This window comes from Elephantulus edwardii, unplaced genomic scaffold (assembly GCF_000299155.1).
Source record: "Elephantulus edwardii isolate Elephantulus edwardi_28Jun2011 unplaced genomic scaffold, EleEdw1.0 scaffold00003, whole genome shotgun sequence".
Classification (NCBI taxonomy): domain Eukaryota; kingdom Metazoa; phylum Chordata; class Mammalia; order Macroscelidea; family Macroscelididae; genus Elephantulus; species Elephantulus edwardii.
This window is the reverse complement of record NW_006399753.1, coordinates 33,028,155-33,046,722: the sequence shown is the minus strand read 5'-3', so window position 1 is coordinate 33,046,722 and position 18,568 is coordinate 33,028,155. Positions and strand designations below refer to the sequence as shown.

Here is an 18,568-nt window from a genome sequence, read left to right as displayed (position 1 = left end):
CCAAGCATAATGTCCCTCTTCAAGAATTGCACACATCAAGGGCTGGATATGGAAAATTGTTGCTGAATGGAGTTGGTGGGAGTAGATATAAATGCTGCTGGAGCAGAGCAAGGGGTGCCTCAAAACACACCTGGCAAGGGTGGGGACAACACAGAATCTATTGGTTTTTTTCTACTACTAGGAAATATCTTTAATCTGCTCTTCTCTGTAAAATGCTTGTCTGTCAGATAATCTTCTAAATCTGAGCAATCTAATTAAGACAGACTAGGAAGAAGAATTGGCCATCCGCCTCTGAAATAACAGGACTTTGAAAACTCCTATGTGCTATCCACATAATTAGTCTCTTTTTAAGATAAAATTTTTGTACTCTTTACTTGCAGAATTCATATACATTGTTTTTTCACACCAGATCTTTCCCATTTCCTTAACGCACCCTTCCCTCCACACATTAAATTGTGTGATCCTATGATTACCCTCCACACATCCTCACCCTTCTGCTCTTGCCCTTTCCCCCTTAGACCTCACACGTTTTACTAGTTTTCTATTTATCTTAAAAGTAGTTCTTTCTAATGCTGCCTACTGCATGCATGCATGCACTTTAAGAGATAAGACATTTCTCAAGTAATTAATGCATTGAGAAAATTTTCCAGGTGAAAATGTAAATAAAAAGTAAAGTAAATAAATAAAATAAAATAAATGTAAATGTAAATAAAAAGAAAAGTAAATAAAGTCACTTCAATAAAGTGACATGGTTATTACAAATATAATTCAAATTGATAATCAATTATTAATAGAGTTGTATAAAAAACTATTTTCTCATTTTACAGTTTATTACTATGTGTTAAAATGTTACGGAAATGGACTCCACAGCAATGTGTTTTAATTGAAAGGACAAAAAAGAATAATTGTTTATTCTTTCAGGCTATTAAAGACATTTGAGGATTTAGGTGTTTTTTTTTTCTCTCTCATAAAGCCTGATTTTTACTGAGAGCCTAATAGTACATGTAAAATCTCTTCTTGAGAATTTATACATTATAGTGAGCACAATTTTTTCTGTAATGTGTACATTTCTCCCAGTTAGAAAGCAAATACAAATACATCCTAACAATTCCTATTATACTTAAATTTTTGCATCTATAAATAAAAATGTTCTATTCAGTTGTTATTAGGTGTTGTCGAGTCAGTTTCATTTCATGGTGATCCTTTGTAAAACAGAATAAAACAGATGGCTAAGCCTGCCATTCTCACAAAATAGTGCTCTTTTGAGCCCATTATTGCAGCCACTCTAACAATCCATGTCATTGAGAGTCTTCCTCTTTTAAGTGACCGGTGGGTTGGGCTGCTAATGTAAAGGCCAGCTTGAATCCACCAACTGTTCCGTAGGAGAAGGATAGGCATTCTTTTTCCATAAAAATTCACAGCCTTGAAAACATGATGGAGGATTGCTCTGAGTCAACACTGGCAGTGGGTTTGGTTTTTTGTTTGAGGAAGTTGCTACTTTACTGAGCATGATGCGGTTCTCCAGGGACTGGTCTCTGCTGATAACATATCCACTGCGCCTCTACAGAGCATTCAGGTTGCACTTCTTCCAAACTAATGTATTTTCTGACTGTGGTATATTCAATATTCTTTACCAACTTAATTCAAAGGCATCCATTCTTCTTCAGTCTTCTTGGTCAGTTAAAATAGCAAAATATTAAACCATCTAAAAAAATTAGCCAGTTTTTTATATGTATAGAAAACAATATGCATTACCTCAAGAAGCCCTAGTGGTGCAGTAATGAAGAGCTTAGCTGCTAATGGAAAGATCGATGGCTCAAATCTATCAGCTGCTCTGTGGGAAAATGGTGGGGTATGCTTCCACAAATATTTTAGAAATCTTATGGGGTAGTTTTACTTTGTTTTATGGAGGCACTATTAATTGGAATCAATTTTATGGCAATGGATAGGGTTTTGTTTATTTTTTAAAAATAATATCCTAGTGTGTATTGAATGGTTTTAAATTTCTATTCAGAGGTTAAAAACTTTTTCTCCTTAATATTTATCATGTATTTCTTCTTAAAAATATTTTTACTCCATTAAATTCTGGCTTGGTTTTTTTTTTTAAATAAAAAATTGGGTTCTACTTGATATTTTCAAAGTCATATTAGAGATTATTTTTGTATTTCACTTAATCGAGTCATGATAGTGTGGCAATGGACTCTCCAACATGCCCTTCCTAAGAGTTTCAAATAGTTTTAATTTTAACTTCTAGAAAAAAAATATTCCTAAATCATTAATCCCACAACAGCATTATCTGGCCTGAAAAAAACCAATACACCAAAACCCAGAAAACTCAACTTTATCCACATTTGCGGGTACTCTCTCTGCTATTCCCATTTTGAGGTTTGGCCCACATCTCATTAACAGGAGTGCATAAAACCAATTTCTAGAGCAGATACACTCTCATTCCCACTATAAATTTCCGCTAAAAAAAGCAAAACAAATGGATTGAAAATTAAAGAACTTGGTAAAATTGATTTTAAAGTCACAGCTTGATTTCTGCTGAGGCTCTGTGCATTAAAATTGATACTTATTCTTACAGTTTTACATCCATTTTTCAGACCTCACCCTTAACTGTTTGCTTAGCATTTCTTCTTGTTTGTAATTGCTTTTCTTTTGTGTTCATTCATCTGAATCATAGGCACTTCATGTCAAATTCAACTGTGGGGTTTTAGTAATTCTAAATGCTAATAATTTTATTCTTTTGTTCTCTAATTTTACTTTTCTAATTCTTTGCTGAAAAACTAAAATTGGAGAAGTGTCAGTTCAAGTATAGGATGTGAAGAATATAGTAATTCAAGTAAATATGAAAGTTAGAATCATAACATATACTGTTAAAAGAAATGTAATTGTGTTTCTTTTTGCACTGGGCAGATTCTGATATTAATTACAATATATATGAAAATAAAGGAAATTTATCAGAAAATAAGTAAATCTCTAGCAGAAGAAAATTAAATTATGGTTAAAGTATATTAATTGCATTTAACATATATATTTTTCTGCCCTAAAATTTTCTAATACAGAAGAAGAATCTCTTAAAAATAATAACAATTTATTTTCGGTTAAACTACCATTAGTAATAGGTTATTATAGCAAAAGCACTGTACAGGAATATAACATTGTTTCCATTTTATTTATCTTATTTTACTCTGCAATGCTCTCAGGTTGATCTGCATTTTATGAAGAAGATTCCCCCAGGTGCTGAAGCTTCCAACATCCTAGTTGGGGAACTGGAGTTTTTGGATCGAACTGTAGTTGCATTTGTCAGGTTGTCTCCAGCTGTATTACTTCAAGGGCTGGCTGAAGTCCCAATCCCAACCAGGTAACAATCTTAAGAATATCTTTCACAATTTTTCTCCAACTATTTTGGTTTTAGTGAGAGGTGAAAGACTTCAAGGAATCAAATGTCATTTCCTTGTTGTGTACCTTTGAGGTGGAACATACTCACAGCGGACCTTCCGCACGGGGGTGGGGGCGGGTAGGGGGGGTTCGGGGGAAGGTTGCCTGTTCTTCACCTATGGAGCCACTGGTGGCCTTGAGCTGCATGTCTCCAGGATTGCAGTACAGCTTCCTGCCACTAGGCCACCAGAGCTCCCTTTCATTTCCTCTTAGAAACTTTATAAGAAGTAAGCTTACCTATGCTGGACTCTGGCTTGAGGCAGGAGCCTAGTTACCATTCAAGTTATAAGAAATTATATTTATCTTATTTGAGACCTATTAAGATTTGTGTACAATATTCTCACATTTATTTTAAAAGGAGAAGCATGTAAATAAAAGTAGCATCTGACTATGTAAATAAGGCTATTATTTTCTATGTACAGCTTCCAATTAATCCAGACTTTCTGAGATCAGATTTGTTGTTGTTGTTGTTATGTGCCGTCGAGTCGCTTGCGACTCATAGCGACCCTATGTACAACAACCCTAAACTCTCCTCTGTCCTGTGCCAATCGCACTGTCTCTGACACTCCCATCCCGATTATCCCAGTCACTGAATCAATCCACCTCATAGAGGGCCTTCCCCTCCTGCGCTGTCCTTCCACCCTACCAAGCATGATGTCCTTCTTCAAGGACCGGTCTCTCCTTACATGTCCAAAGTATGTTAGATCGAGCCTCAGAATCCTTGCCTCCAAGGAGCCACCCGGTTTAAGATGTGAAATTTATTAAATGTACAAAACTGTTGCATTTAAGTAGATTTTGATTCATAGTGTCTCTATAGAAGAGAGAAGAACTGCCCCATAAATTTATAAAGATTGTAATCTTTGCAGATACTTTGTACATCTTTCTACCATGGAGCAACTGATTGGTTCAAACCACTGACTTTCAGCAACCAAGCACTTAACCATTCCACCCCTATTCCCCAAGTATAGAAGTATTCTTTTAGTAGTATTTAATATTCCCTTCAACTTTCTAGTAGTACATTCTTTCTATCTTTTAGAACGGTATCTAGTGATTTTTTTAGTAAATAATGGCTATTTATGACAATGACATCACTTGTATTTCAAAAGAAAGAAAAAGAAAATTCCTAAGAGTAAAAAAAAAAATCCATAATGAGGTCATATACCCTCACTTTGGAAACTGTCAGATTTAGTTGACCTCATTTCATCCTGACTTAGGAAGATGTGAACAGAGAACAATGAAGGAACATACGGAGAACTTTGGACCACTTTGTGAATAGGAATTCCGAAGACAAGACTTAGGAAAGGTGGAAAATGGAAAAAGACTAGTTAGATAAATACAGTAAAGGAAGTTATTCAGGGTTCCTCATACTTTCAAAGGAGGACACTTAGGTCAGAATGTGAGTACAATGACTAAACATAGTAGAGCTATCAGAAAATAATATTTTAGGATATTATAACAGAGCATGAAGTAGGAATTTCTTAAACAGAACTGTACTTGATATCTGTTACCACATTAAATTACTCCCTTTTTTAATGTATACTGGACACATTCAATTGTATTCAATTAAAATTAACACAAAAAGTGAATAATTTAGGCTTTGTAAAAACATCCACAATTGCTAAAGTTTATGACTACATGGAGGGTAGAAGTAGAGCACCATTCAGTTCACCTTATAAAGCCATTGATTTTCATTCTTAATAGCATGAACTATTTAACAAATTAACACCATAGAATTATGTTCCAGAATATATGACATTCTTTCATTTTCACAATTATAATTAACCTCACAGAGACAGGATAATTACTAAACCCCCAATTTTAGAGCACATATTGATTTCTTTAAAAGTTCCAGTTGTGACAATGAGCTTGCCAGAGTTTCAAATTCAAATTAATTTTGATAGAGTATTACAATTCAACTGATTGATATTTTTCTGCTCTAACCTTGTAATGAACAGATAATTAACTCTCCTATTTTCTGCTTACACTTGAATTCCAGACAATTTTCCTATTTAATGTACATTTTGTATATCTTTACTATCTGTTCAATTGCATTTTATGTGTAATGCTGTATTACCTTTTCTCCCTCTTCTAAATAAGTCTTGATTTATTTTTTGCTTGTTTGTTTTGCGTCCAGCTTGAGAATCTTATTTATGTATTTAAAAAAGTAGTTCTCTTTATTTTGTTATTTTCATTATTTCCTTTCCTTTCTATTCAGAAGAATTTAACTAGATTTTACATGTCTGCTCTCACAACATTCCCTTTTTAAAGACCATGAGATAATGTGTAAGGATGGTTGTATGTAAATCAATTTAAAGAGTGAAAGGAGATGAAAAAACAACTACATAAAGGAAAACTGGATATGATAGCTTTAGAAAGTGTGTAAGTCTGCCTTTGCTTAGTATTTGATTGATGTCTTAAAAGAGATAATCTGCCCTAGAGTTAAGCTTGTTAAAATTAGGTTCTGGTAGTGAGTGTTTGGGATTGGGTGAGGGTAAAGATTGAGTCCCATCCAATACCTGATTGGAGATTCGCATTTGAATGGATTTGTCGCTGCACATTGGATTTTTGATTGAAGAAATTGACATTCAAAAGAAGGGCAAGCAGGAAATGAGGGCAAGAAAAAGAAAAGGAAGAAAGTGTCTTTTTAAAACTGGAATGTGCTATTTGGCTTCTCAGGTAGGACAGGGTGAAGTTGATGCCTATCAGAGCCCACTTCTAAGACTTGAAGTTGGAGTATGCTTACTCATAGCAGTCTCCTGAGCCACAGGATTAGAAGTGGGAGGAATAAAATAATGGACAAAGGCTAGACTGAGCTTAGACCTGTTCCTTCAGCACTGTCCACCTAGCATGCACAGATGTATGGATAAGCAGAGAAGTTGGCCTGAGGAGTCATGAGGACCCCTGGCTTGTTGATGTGACCATATGTAGGGGCTAGGGCTGAGTGAGGAGACCAACAGATCTGGAATGCAGGAATGTGGGCTCCTGACCTTGGAGATGATGCATTTGAACCTAGTCACAGATGGCTAGGGATGAGGAGAGCAGAACTCAGATGAAGAGAAGATGATCTATGCTGTGTGCTAGGGTAGATTGCTGCAACCTGATGGCTTACTCTAGACTGGACTTTGCTTATGAATGTAAATGCTCAAAGTTGCAAAGTTGAATAGAGAATTCTTCAGCAAAAGGACATGCTTGTTCCCTCAAAGTACTTACTGGTTTGATAGGGATGAGGAAATCAGAAATTAGCTATCTAAAAGGTGCATATTAAGGCATGAGGCCTGGTACAGCTGCCTTACACACTTATACAAGAATAGTTATTAGTAACATGATTGTAAGGAGAGGAAGACCATGAAATACTTGAAATTCCCAACAACTATGTTGTTTCTAAGGGCAACTAAATGGGGAAACACTGAGATAAAAAGATTTAATCAGTATGAAATTTTTCAAAATACTCAACTATAGAAAGCCAGGGAAATATTTCACATAAAAAAATCCATAACTTTAGTATAATATTTTTAAGATGATTAATTATGTACTCTTACAATGATTTTTAATTTTTGCCTTGAAACATTTTTTTTCTTCTTAATTACAGATTTTTATTCATTCTTCTGGGACCCCTGGGAAAGGGTCAACAGTACCATGAAATTGGCAGATCAATTGCAACCCTAATGACAGATGAGGTATTTATTCAAGTTCATTGGGAACATTTTCCCCACTAGTTACACCTAATATTTAAAGATTCTGTACTCAGGACAAGTTGCTGTGAATCAGATTAACCTGGTCAATGTGATCCTGTTTTTCTGTGTAAAATTTCTCTGGGGGAAAATTTGCCAGAAAGAGGTTATCATTTCATGCTTATGAGCATAGTATTTAAAACTTCATATTCTAAAGAAATCTTGTTATTTAATGACATTTAGAATACTACATATTTCATCATACCCATTTAGTTTAGATGCTGTCAAAGTGGGCATCAAAGTTAATATCCTAACATACCATGCTTCAGGAAAAATTATTCTATAGTCTAAAGAAAAAAACCAGTGTGTAGTCATCAACCAACTACCTTTTCAATTGCTTTACTGTAAACATTTTGACCCTGAAAATCTTTCGATCACTAGAAGAATTATGGATGGATTTCAGGAGTCTGTCATCTCTCTGCTATAGTACACAAATTTTATGATGTGAGAAGTTTCTATGTGATTTTGACTGTGGAGGCTGACCAAGTTTCATTAGCTTCTCAAAGAAATGTGTTTTTTTTAAATGGAATATTTTAAAAATAAGAATATGCAAAGAAACATCACATGATTTTACTTATATTTTCAAACATTTTATGGAAATTGGTTCTTACTACTGTTAAAAAGATGCAATAATTAGATGAAATATGAATGCAGTGTTCAGAGGTAAATAAAAAAGAGTTGGATAGTTTCTGACCTCATCAAGTACATAATTGTTACACATGAAAACTGCATTAAAATTAGTCAATTGGTATTTTTTATCACTTTTTGTTGTTTTATGAAATAAATTTGATGGGTAGGGAGGTGTGAGGGAAATTGGCAGAATTTAAACTAGTATAATAATTAAAAAGAAAAAAGTATATGCTGCTTACATTTGGGATTTTATATTGTAAGTTCTATTATCCCAATTCGAATTTTTTTGTTGTTGTTGAAATTATGTTATTGATATGCACAGAAAACAAAAAGCTATGAAAAGACAATTTAAATTTTCAAAAGAACCAACTTATTTAATAATATTGATGAAATCTGGAAAAAGTTAATAAAGTGGTAAAAGGGGGCTCTTGGAGGACCATATAACTTGATCTAACATGAAATTTTATGAGAAGGCATTGATAATGTTTTTTGCTTTTAGTGCCTTCAAATTGATCAATAATTTATCATTTTTCAGTGTCACAAAAATAACTGAACCTGTGATTTGCATTCCATAAGTTAAATATTATCATTTTTCATATGTATATTTATTTGTTTTGTTTAATTTTTTTAGCTATAAAATATTTCCTCATCTTAGACATCACAACAGTATATTAAGGTATCTGTGGACATGTTGTCATCGTTGTTTTTGTTGGCTGTGGTTGAGTATGACCCATAGCAGCTCTATGAACAACAGATCTGAACCCTATCCTGTGCCATCCTCAACACTTCTTGATACACTAAAGCCCATTGCAGCAGTCACTGTGTCATCCACCTGATTGAGGGTCTTCCTCTTCTTCACCAACCCTCCACCCTTCCAACCATAATGTCATTCTCCAATGAATAGCCTTTCTTAGCAACATGTCCAAGTATGTGAGAAGAAACTTTATCATCTTTGGCTTCAAAGAGTACTATGGCTGCACTTTCTTCAAAATTTGTTTGTTCTTTTGGCAGTGAATGGTTATTCAGTATTCTTCTCCAACATCTCAGGTCACAGGCATCAGTTCTTTTTCTGTCATCCTTATTCATTGTCCAGCTCTCAGAGGCATAGTAAGTGATCAGAACTATCATGACTTGAGTCAGACACACCTTAGTTCTCAAACTGACATCATTGCTCCTAAATAATTTGGAGAGGTTTCTATGGGCATGAAGTATGTATACTATAATGTGAGAGTTGTACATTTTGTTGTGAGAGATACTTGCACTTCTCCTCTGTGTACAATATAATGCACCTCTCCTCATCCTCCTCGTTTCTAATTGGAAGTTAAGTTTTATTGTTTTGGGGTTCTTTGGGGGTGTGCCTTTTCATCTTTTAATATTTCCTGGGGTCACTCAATATTTTAAGCATAGTATTATTGAGTATTATAACTAGAGGCTTGAATGTGTCCTTCAGTTCCTTCTACTTAAGAAATGCTGGGGAAAAAAAAAGAAATGCTGAGCAAGCTCATCCCCTTTGATTTTCTCTTTTTTAAAAAAAAAAATACTAGTTTATTTACAAAATTTGAATACATTGTTTTCCAGAACAGATTCTTCCAATTTTCCTTACTCCCCAACCCATCAAATGGTACAGCTCCATGATTAATCCCCTCTTCCGCTGCACAGCCTCATCCCTCTGCTTCCACCTTCCCTCCACTTCCCACTCCTGGATCCTTATACTTATTCTACAAAAATGATTTTATGCAATATTTGTTCTAGTGGGACTTAGTTCACTCGGCATAATGTGCTCCATTCCCTCTCAAGTTAGGTAATAATTTACAAAATCATTGTTCCTGCTTGCTGCGTAGTATTTCATTATGTGAACATACCCTAATTTCTCAGTCCATTTGTTTGTGGTCATCTAGGCTATTTTCATGTTCTTGAGATGGTCAATAATGTTGCTATGAAGATTGATGTACAAGTCTCTGTTCATGCCTTAGTTCTCATTTTCTCAGAGTATGTTCCAAGTAGTGGAATAGCTGGGTCACATGGAGTTTCTACGTTCAGCTTTTTGAGGAAGCACCAAACTGCCTTCCAGAATGATTGCACCATTTAACAATCCCACCAACAATGTGTAAGAGTTCCTTTCTCACCACATCCTTTCCAACATTTATTACTTACTTCCCTGTTAAACTTTGCCACTGTTAACAGAGTAACTTATTGCCAGTGATTTTGAACATTTTTTCATGTATCTGTTTACCATTCGAATATCTTCCTCTGTGAAAATTCTATGTCTGTCTTGCCCATTTTTATAATTGGGTTATCAGTCTTTTTCTTATGGAGGCCCAGGAGTAATCTGTAAACTTCCGTTATGAGACTCTTGTGTGAGCTGGTATTATGAAATTTTTGTTCCCAGTCAGTAGGTTTTCTTTTCACCCTATTGGGAAAATTTTTTGATGCACACATTTTTTAACATTAAGATGCAGCTACCAAGTCCTTTGCATTAAACACATAGGTAACGAAAAACAAAAAAATAATTACTCACAAATTTTAGATTTTTAATCAAATCAGAAAAGAGACTTCTTCTAGTTTCCTTAATTAAATGTTGTTGTGCACCAACTCAGAACCAACCCATAGCTGACCCTCCAGTGGGTTTTCAGAGGCGGTATCATACAGGAAGAGACTGCCTGTCTGTCTTCTGCAGAGCAGATGGTGAATTAGAATCATGTACTTTGGGTTGGCAGTGCAGTTCTTTAGCACTAAGCCATCACAGCTTACCTAATTAATTGAGAACTACCTAATTATTTGAAAGCAAGCATAATTAAAAAACCCTTCATATACAAACCCTTTGGACTTAAATTTTAGAACATAATTTTAGGACAACTTATAACTCTTTGTGGGCAGTGAGATAGAAAAACAGGAACCCAATGAGAAAGCTATTTTAAAGGACGGGACCTGTTAATTATAATGGGACATTAAACTGATCATCAAAGAATGTTTTAATATTTCCAAGAGGATTTTTTTAATTGTTCAGAGCACAGGTGTGACAGTTCTATATATATAACTGCTTTGAAAACTGTTGAATAACTAATTATACTTTAAAAATAAAATTTAATATGTGGAATCATAAAGTTTACTTTGGCTCACAAAATCGTGAGCTAAATTGCATTATCAAAATGCAGATTCTGTGAGAACAGTCCCTACATTGTATTCTTGCTGTGCCTTGACAAAATCACTTCCTGGGTGCTCAGATCAGTAGTTACGGTACTGAACACAATTTACCTATTTCCTCTCTATATTGAGAACTCCTTGTAGGTAAACAGAATTTTTCTTTTCTAATTTCGGATTTACCGTGGTCTGTAGTCCTAAATTTCAGTTCAATAAACCCCCTTTTTAAGCTGAATTAATGACTGAATGTGTTAGATTTCCTATCAATATTCTGAATTGATCTAATAATCTATTTCCACCATTTCTGTTACTGTTAGTTGAGATAAATCATATGATTGTGCTTACGTTTCTGTGAATATATGAATTCCTTTATATTCTCAAAATGTATTGAGTATCTTAAAGAGCCTTTTAAAAAAATGTGTAAGGCAGTATACATTATTATTTACCATAATATGAGTTAAGCTTAAGAATTGAAAATATATAAATTATTAATGTATTTTAAAGTAATAATACTAAACTTATTGCATATTAACATAAGTAATTTCATTTTATGTAAACAAAATGCTGGGAATGGCATTGTTTCACATTTTTACAAATCTGGCTTAATAAAAGATCTGCTTCTGCATTCAATCTGTTGCAATATGTTACTCTGGTTAAAGTTTGTTCAAAAAAATTTGTTCTCATCCAGATATGTAGTTAGAAAGGGAGAAGTATTTTAATAGGATTCTCGCCCCCCCCAATAATTTCAGATATTCTTCCTTTATGTCACATTATTATGGTTAAAGTTCTGGCAAGATTGTCAGTAATTTGGTAGTTGTTGTCAAGTACAACTCATAGCAACCCTATGAACAAAAGATCTGAGTCCTATTCTATCCTGTGCCATCCTCGCATTTCCTGACCCACAAGAGCCCATTGCAGCAGTTACCGTGTCAGTCCACCTTGTGGAGGGTCTTCCTTACCTTTGCTGACCCTCCACCCTTCCCAGCATCATGTTCCTCTCCAAGGAATAGCCCCTCTTAGCAACATGCCCAGAGTATGTGAGGTGAAGACTCATCATTTTTGCCTTCAAAGAGCATTCCAGCTGCACCTTCTCCAACACATAATTGTTTGTTGTTCTGTACTGTTCTCCAACACCACAGCTGAAAGGTGTCAATTCTTTTCTGTTATCCTTATTTATTGTCCAACTCTCAGATGCATAGCAAGTGTTTGGAAAGACTATGGGCTGAATCAGACACACCTTAGTCCTAAAACTGACATCATTACTCCTCAATTATTTGGAGAGGTCCCTAACTGCAGATTTCCCCAGTGCAATGCATATCCTTATTTCCTGACTGCTGGTACCAAGTGTGGGTATTAATTGTGGATCCAAGCAAGATGAAGCTGTGGACAGTTTCAATCTCCTTTCCCTCTCTCATGATGTTGCCTATTGGTCTGGTGGTAAGAATTTTTGTTTTCTTGACACTGAGATGCAATCCCTACTGAAGGCTGCATTCCTTGATCTTCTGCAACAAGTGCTTCAAGTCTTCCTCACCTTCCATAAGCAAGGTTGTGTCATTTGCATGATACAGATTATTAAAGAGTCTTCCTCCAATCCTAATGAGACACTCCTCTTTATAGAGTCCAGCTTCTCGAATAATTTGCTCGGCATACAGGTTAAATAGATATGGAGAGAGAATACAACACATAATGATATAATTTGTCAATGATAATGATGTAGTCATTCTCCACGATGTAATCTGATGTGATCAGTCAATCAACTGTTTGGGGATTAGAGTATAACGCATGTAAAAACAGTGGGATCACCACTAACTACAACAAGAAGAGTCTCCATCAACAACCTCTGCAACACAAATTCAGTTTCTATGAAGTCAAACTTATCTCCATGATACTTCACGTACTTCTATCAATTCTAACACCAGCTGTTCCTCTAGGGCCTTTGATGCTCTACTTGTGGGTTCACTAATCCATTGCTGTTGCCACTCAGAATTCACTGGCCATACGCATGATTATAGGGTTTATTAAGGGAGTATCTGGTTAAAATTTAGGTAGGAAATTGCTAGAATACAATTCTTGAGTCAGGACAGCTTTCTGTATATGCTAGCAGGACTTTTGATCTTCAGTCTCATGTCTTTAAGTAATGTGCATTATAATTGGCATATACAAGGTGTGCAAAGGAGTTGCACTGTCAAATCCACTAGCTGCTCTCTGGGAGAAAGATGGACAATCTCTTCCCATGCAGTTAATTTCCTCTGAAAACCTGCTGGAGGGTCAGCTATGGATTGATTCTGACTCCACAGTAGATAACAACAACAACCCAGCTATGTGGTGAAAACCAAATTCAATGGCTAGGAAGTCATTTAGGACAGTAAGTTTACTGCACTACAATGCAGCAGCACCTTTGCTCTGATGATGGCCCTAATCTTATATAAGGAGTGTTTCCATAAGGTGTGATGACATCACCTTTTATTTTATAAGAAATTAAATGAGAGGAAAATGGGCAGAGGAAAGGGGACCTCCATACCACCAATAAAAAAGAACCAGGAATAGAACAAGTAAGTGCTTTAGATCTAGGGTTTCAGTGCTGAGACTCTTCTAGGTCCAGATGAATGTTGGTGCCAAGATACATGTGATCTCCAAGAAATCCCTAGCCCACAGATGCTGAAAGGAGACAAATACCTTCCTCTAGAGCTGAGATAGAAAGAGGACCAGTTCATCAAATTGAGACTTCTAGTCATCTAGACTGTGAGAGAATACATTTACTTTTGTTTGTTAAAGCCCCATCAACTTGTGTTATTTCTGTTATCTAGAGAATGAGATAACAAGACAGAATTTGATACCAGGAGCATGGTTTTGATCTAACAGATATTTAAAATGTGGAAGTAGTTTTAGAATTGGGTAATGCATAGAAGCTGAAAAAATTTTACAATGCATAATAGTAAAAACTTAAATTGCTCTGAAGAGATTGTTAATGGAATTATGTTTATACCTAGCACCTTGCATTAAGACTTCTAGTCCCCAAATCAGTGAAGGACTCTGCTTATTAAAGCCATCCACTTGGGATCTTTCTGTTCAGCAGCACCGGATAACTAAGATGCACATCAAAATTCATCATATAATGGTTTCTCAGACTTTCATAGTTCCTTGCAATCTGGAGTCTGAAACCATATTCATTAACTGCTTAAATTCTGTTACATTAAAATCTTTAATTCTATCTTGTCATTTCAATGATATTTAGTATCTCTTGGCTAATTGAAATGTGAGATATGGGAGGAAATGAGGAATTTCATAATTTAAACTTTGAAGGAGGATTGCATATTTTTAGTAAATGCAGCCAACTGACCAGTACTAGAATACAGAGAAGCCATCATGAATCCCGACTTATGTATATTTATGCACATGTATATATGTTGTTGTTGTTGTAGTAAACTGTTGAGTAGGAACTGACTCAAAGCTGACCATCAAGTGGGTTTTCAGAGGCAGTAAATTACATGAGAGGAGATTGCCTCTCTCTTTCCTGTCAAGCAGTTAGTGGACTTGATCTGTATACCTTGGGGTTGGCAGCACAATTCTTCACCACTGAGTCAGAGCTCACTATAGGTAGGTAGGTAGGCAGGCAGGCAGGCAGATAGAAAGATAGATGGATGGATAGATAGACAGATAGATAGATAGGTAGATAGATGGATGATAGATAAGATATAGGTAAATTATATAGATACATAGATTATTGTTATAATATCATCCTTTCCCCTTTTTAAACATCATGTTTTCTAATTATTCTACTAGGTATGGTGAGTGATTTTTGTGTATTCCTTTATACTATAACAAACTTTGATAACATTTCTTAAAAAAATAAATCTGTGGTTCAGAGATATATTGTGTCCAAGAATCAGTGATATATTACCAATTTTATTTTTTTATTTTTATATAGTTTCCTTGTGACACTAAAAGCTTCTCTAAGTACTATTTTTGTGGGTGTATTTCTGTTCAGTTGTTTTAAAAAATTTTCACTTTGCCTTTTTCTCTGTGGCTTTACTATGATAATGTCTAAGTGCATCTTTAAAAAAAATTTATCTTGTTTAGAATTTGTTAGATTTCTTAGATTTGAGGATTGAGGTTTTTTAACAATTATAGAAAATTTCCAATAATTATACCTTCAGATGTAACCTCATATCCATCTCATTCTCATTTCTCTTGGAATTTTGAGGAAAATCACATGAGACCTATCAATTAAACCTCTGTGTCTTTTAACCAGTCTTTCATATTTTCCTTTTCTGTATGTCTGGATTATGCATAGTTGTTTTAGTCTATCTTTCAATTCTTTAACAATCTCTTCAATTATACCTAATCTGCTCTTTCATAGATACATATGTTTGTTTCTCAAAGTTATAAATCGTTCTTCATATCTGCTTGATCATATTTTATAGTCTTTTGTTTTCTGCTGATATTTTTTTAATTTGTTCTATATGATTTTGTATTCTATGTCTCCAAATACCAATTACTAAACTTATCAAGTCTCATCAGGATCAGAGGAAGACTCATAAACAACCTGCATTATGAAAATGACACAACCCTGCTTACTGAAAGTGAGGAAGATAAGAAATGCTTGCTGCAGAACATCAAAAACTACAGAGTTTTGTATAGATTACATCTCAGCATCAAGAAAATAAAGATCCTCATCATAGTACCATCATGATAGATCGAGAAAGGATTGAAGCTATAAATTATTTCATCTTGCTTGGATCAACAGTCAAAACTCTTGGTATCAATAGTTAGGAAATTAGGAGATGTATTGCACTGGGGAGATCCACTGTCAGGGACCTTTCAAAAATACTGAAAGGCAAAGATTTTAATTTGAAGACTAAGGTTAGCTTGATTCAGGCCATATCCTTCTCAATCACCAGCTATGCATTGGAGAGCTGGACAATGAATATTAATGACAGAAGAATAATTAATGCCTTTGAGTTGTGGTGCTAGAAAAGAATACTTGGAGAAAGTGTAGCCAGGGTACTCTCTGGAGACAAAGTAGTGAAAGCTTCATCTCTCATACTTTGGACATATTGCTAGGAAAGGCTATTCCTTGGAAAAGGACATCATTCTTGGAAAAATGGAGGGACAGTGAAGGCGAGGAAGACCTCCCCAAGAAGAAAGACTGACACCCTGACTCCAGCAATGGGCTCTAGTGTGTCAGAGATGAAAAGGATGCAGGGTTCAAGTCTGTTGTTCAGAGGGTTGCTATGAATTGTATTTGACTTGATGGCACCTAGCAACAACCACAACAACAACAACAACTACTATTACTAAATAGAACTCTGGTGAGCTAGATGATAAGAAGTTGCCCTGCCTAAGTAAAGGCAGGTGGTTTGAATTCACTAACTGCTCCATTGGAGAAAGATGGACAGTTTCCTCTTGTGCAGTTTACAGCCTCTGAAAATCTGCTGTATGGTCAACTTTGAGTCAATTCTGACTCAACAGCACATAAAAACAACTATTACATGTATGTTGGAGATGGAGCTCTGACAGCTTAGTTTATGGGTATCATAATTGTGGCACTAACCCAAAGGCAGTGCCTTTCTAGCAGTTTGAATTCACCAAAAGCTCCAGAGGAGAAAGAGGAACAGTCTCTTCCTATATGATTTATAGCCTCAGAGCATTCTGGAGTTGATACTGACTCTACAACAATGATGAGTGAGTCAAATGCTGGAAATAAAGCTGTAGAAATTAAAGACATGGTCATTAGCGTCATGGCAAAACCCTGCAGCCATCCTCGACTCCTTTGTTTTGTTTCACATCCCAAATACAATCTGTCCGTATATTCTCACCTCTGCTTTCAAACATATGCAGACTTCTACTAATTCTCACCTTCTGCATTATTATTATACCTGATTTTCATGTTATGCTCATGTCATTGTTACTATTCTATTACTTTAATAATCTCTTAGTTTTCTTTGTCCTTTACTCCTTTTTCAATCTAATAATTTCAGTAGCTATTCCTTTGGTCCTCGATGAGATGGATTGACTTAGTGACTATGGTAATGGGGGTAGATGTGTCAGAGACAATAAAGTTGTCTCAGTATAGAGCAGGGTTCAGAGCTGTTGCACATAAGGTTGCTGTTAGTGGCAATTGACTTGATGACACATAACACCAACAATATTCATTTTGTAAAGATCCTTTGGTAATGACTTCTTTTTTGTTTCAAACTAAAGCAAACATTCTCATTACAGCCTATAAAGCAAACATGATGTCCTTCTGCCTCCTTCACTACAGCTTTAGACATCATCGTTTGTTACTCTACCTCTTGCCTATTTCTTTCCAGACACTAGTTTCACTGCTGCTTCTCAAACAAATACTGCAAGTTCTATTTTGAGAATATCTGTATTGGCTAACACCATCCTGAAAGCCTTTGCTGCTCATATCTGTATGGATTGCACACTTGCTTTCTTTTGTATGTTGCAAGAATGACACAATATTTTCTAATCATGTAATTTAAAACTGCAACATCTCCCAGTCACATTCCTCTAGAAGGTTATAGCTTTATGTTAATTTTCTTCACTACTGTATTTCTAGAATCTAAGTATTTCAATAAATATTTACTGTATGAACAAACATTTTAGGAGAGAGAAAAAAACTCGTTGAGAAACAAGTTATACAATTAATTACAATCAATTACTATTCATTATAATCATTAAGGTGATTACTGTAAGAACTATTTACAATTTTATTTAAGATTCTGCTAATCTTGTTTGAGAAAGTGTTACAGAAGATTCTCTGAGAAAATTGGACACCTGTTATAATCAGAATTTGGGTTAGCTAGACAAAGAGGAAGAAAAGGAGCAAGTTAAGACAAAGGCTAACTAATTTCTTGATGAAATTATAGCTTACCATGTTTTGTAATTGTAGTATGTATCTTGTAGATGCTTTAATATAATGGTACATTAACAAGCTATCCTGGATGAATTTAGCCATGCATATATCTAATATAAGAGATCTCTTAAGGAGATTTTTGCATTAACTGAGATCAAAACAACAAAGATTCAAAAAAGTTGCTACAATCAGAAAAAAAAGCATAATTAAACACTTATCAGTGATTAAGAGCATTTGAGATTGTTAATTGCTCAGATTATGCATTTGAGTTTTCATTATTTTAAAATTTTCTTACTCAAAATACAACTAAACCAGTACTATATTTTTGATAGCTTTAATCAATGATGGTGCACTTATCATGCCAGTGATTTTAATTACAGCTTTAATAAAAAGGTTATAAACATTTAATTAAAATTAATTGAACCCATAAGTCTAATAATCTTTCCCATTTTCAGATACCTTAAAATTATTTTAGGAAGTATACCAATTATAACAATGATTATAAAGCATCCATACTTTATGAAATAATAAAAGTATTTGAACCAGAGGATTTTTTTTTACTACTTACATTTTTATAAAGTATTAAAACTGTAGCATAGGGGAGCTCCGGTGGCCTAGTGACAAAAAGCTGCACTGCAATCCCAGAGGTGCATGGTTTAAATCCACCAGATGCTCTGCTAGAGAAAGAGGGGCAATCTCCTCCTGTACCAGTCAGCCAGTTAGATCTGATTTGACGGTACACACACACACACACACACACACA

The 18,568-nt window shown here is 35.0% G+C and overlaps 1 protein-coding gene across 1 annotated transcript in view; it reads left to right on the top strand.

The window, feature by feature from the left end:
* SLC4A10 (solute carrier family 4, sodium bicarbonate transporter, member 10) overlaps positions 1-18,568 on the top strand; it is a 315,078-nt gene that overhangs the window by 172,742 nt on the left and 123,768 nt on the right. The window contains exons 9-10 of the mRNA XM_006879486.1: positions 3,207-3,364; positions 7,031-7,118. Coding sequence (XP_006879548.1) covers positions 3,207-3,364; positions 7,031-7,118 — 246 coding nt within the window. The remainder of the gene's footprint in view (positions 1-3,206; positions 3,365-7,030; positions 7,119-18,568) is intronic.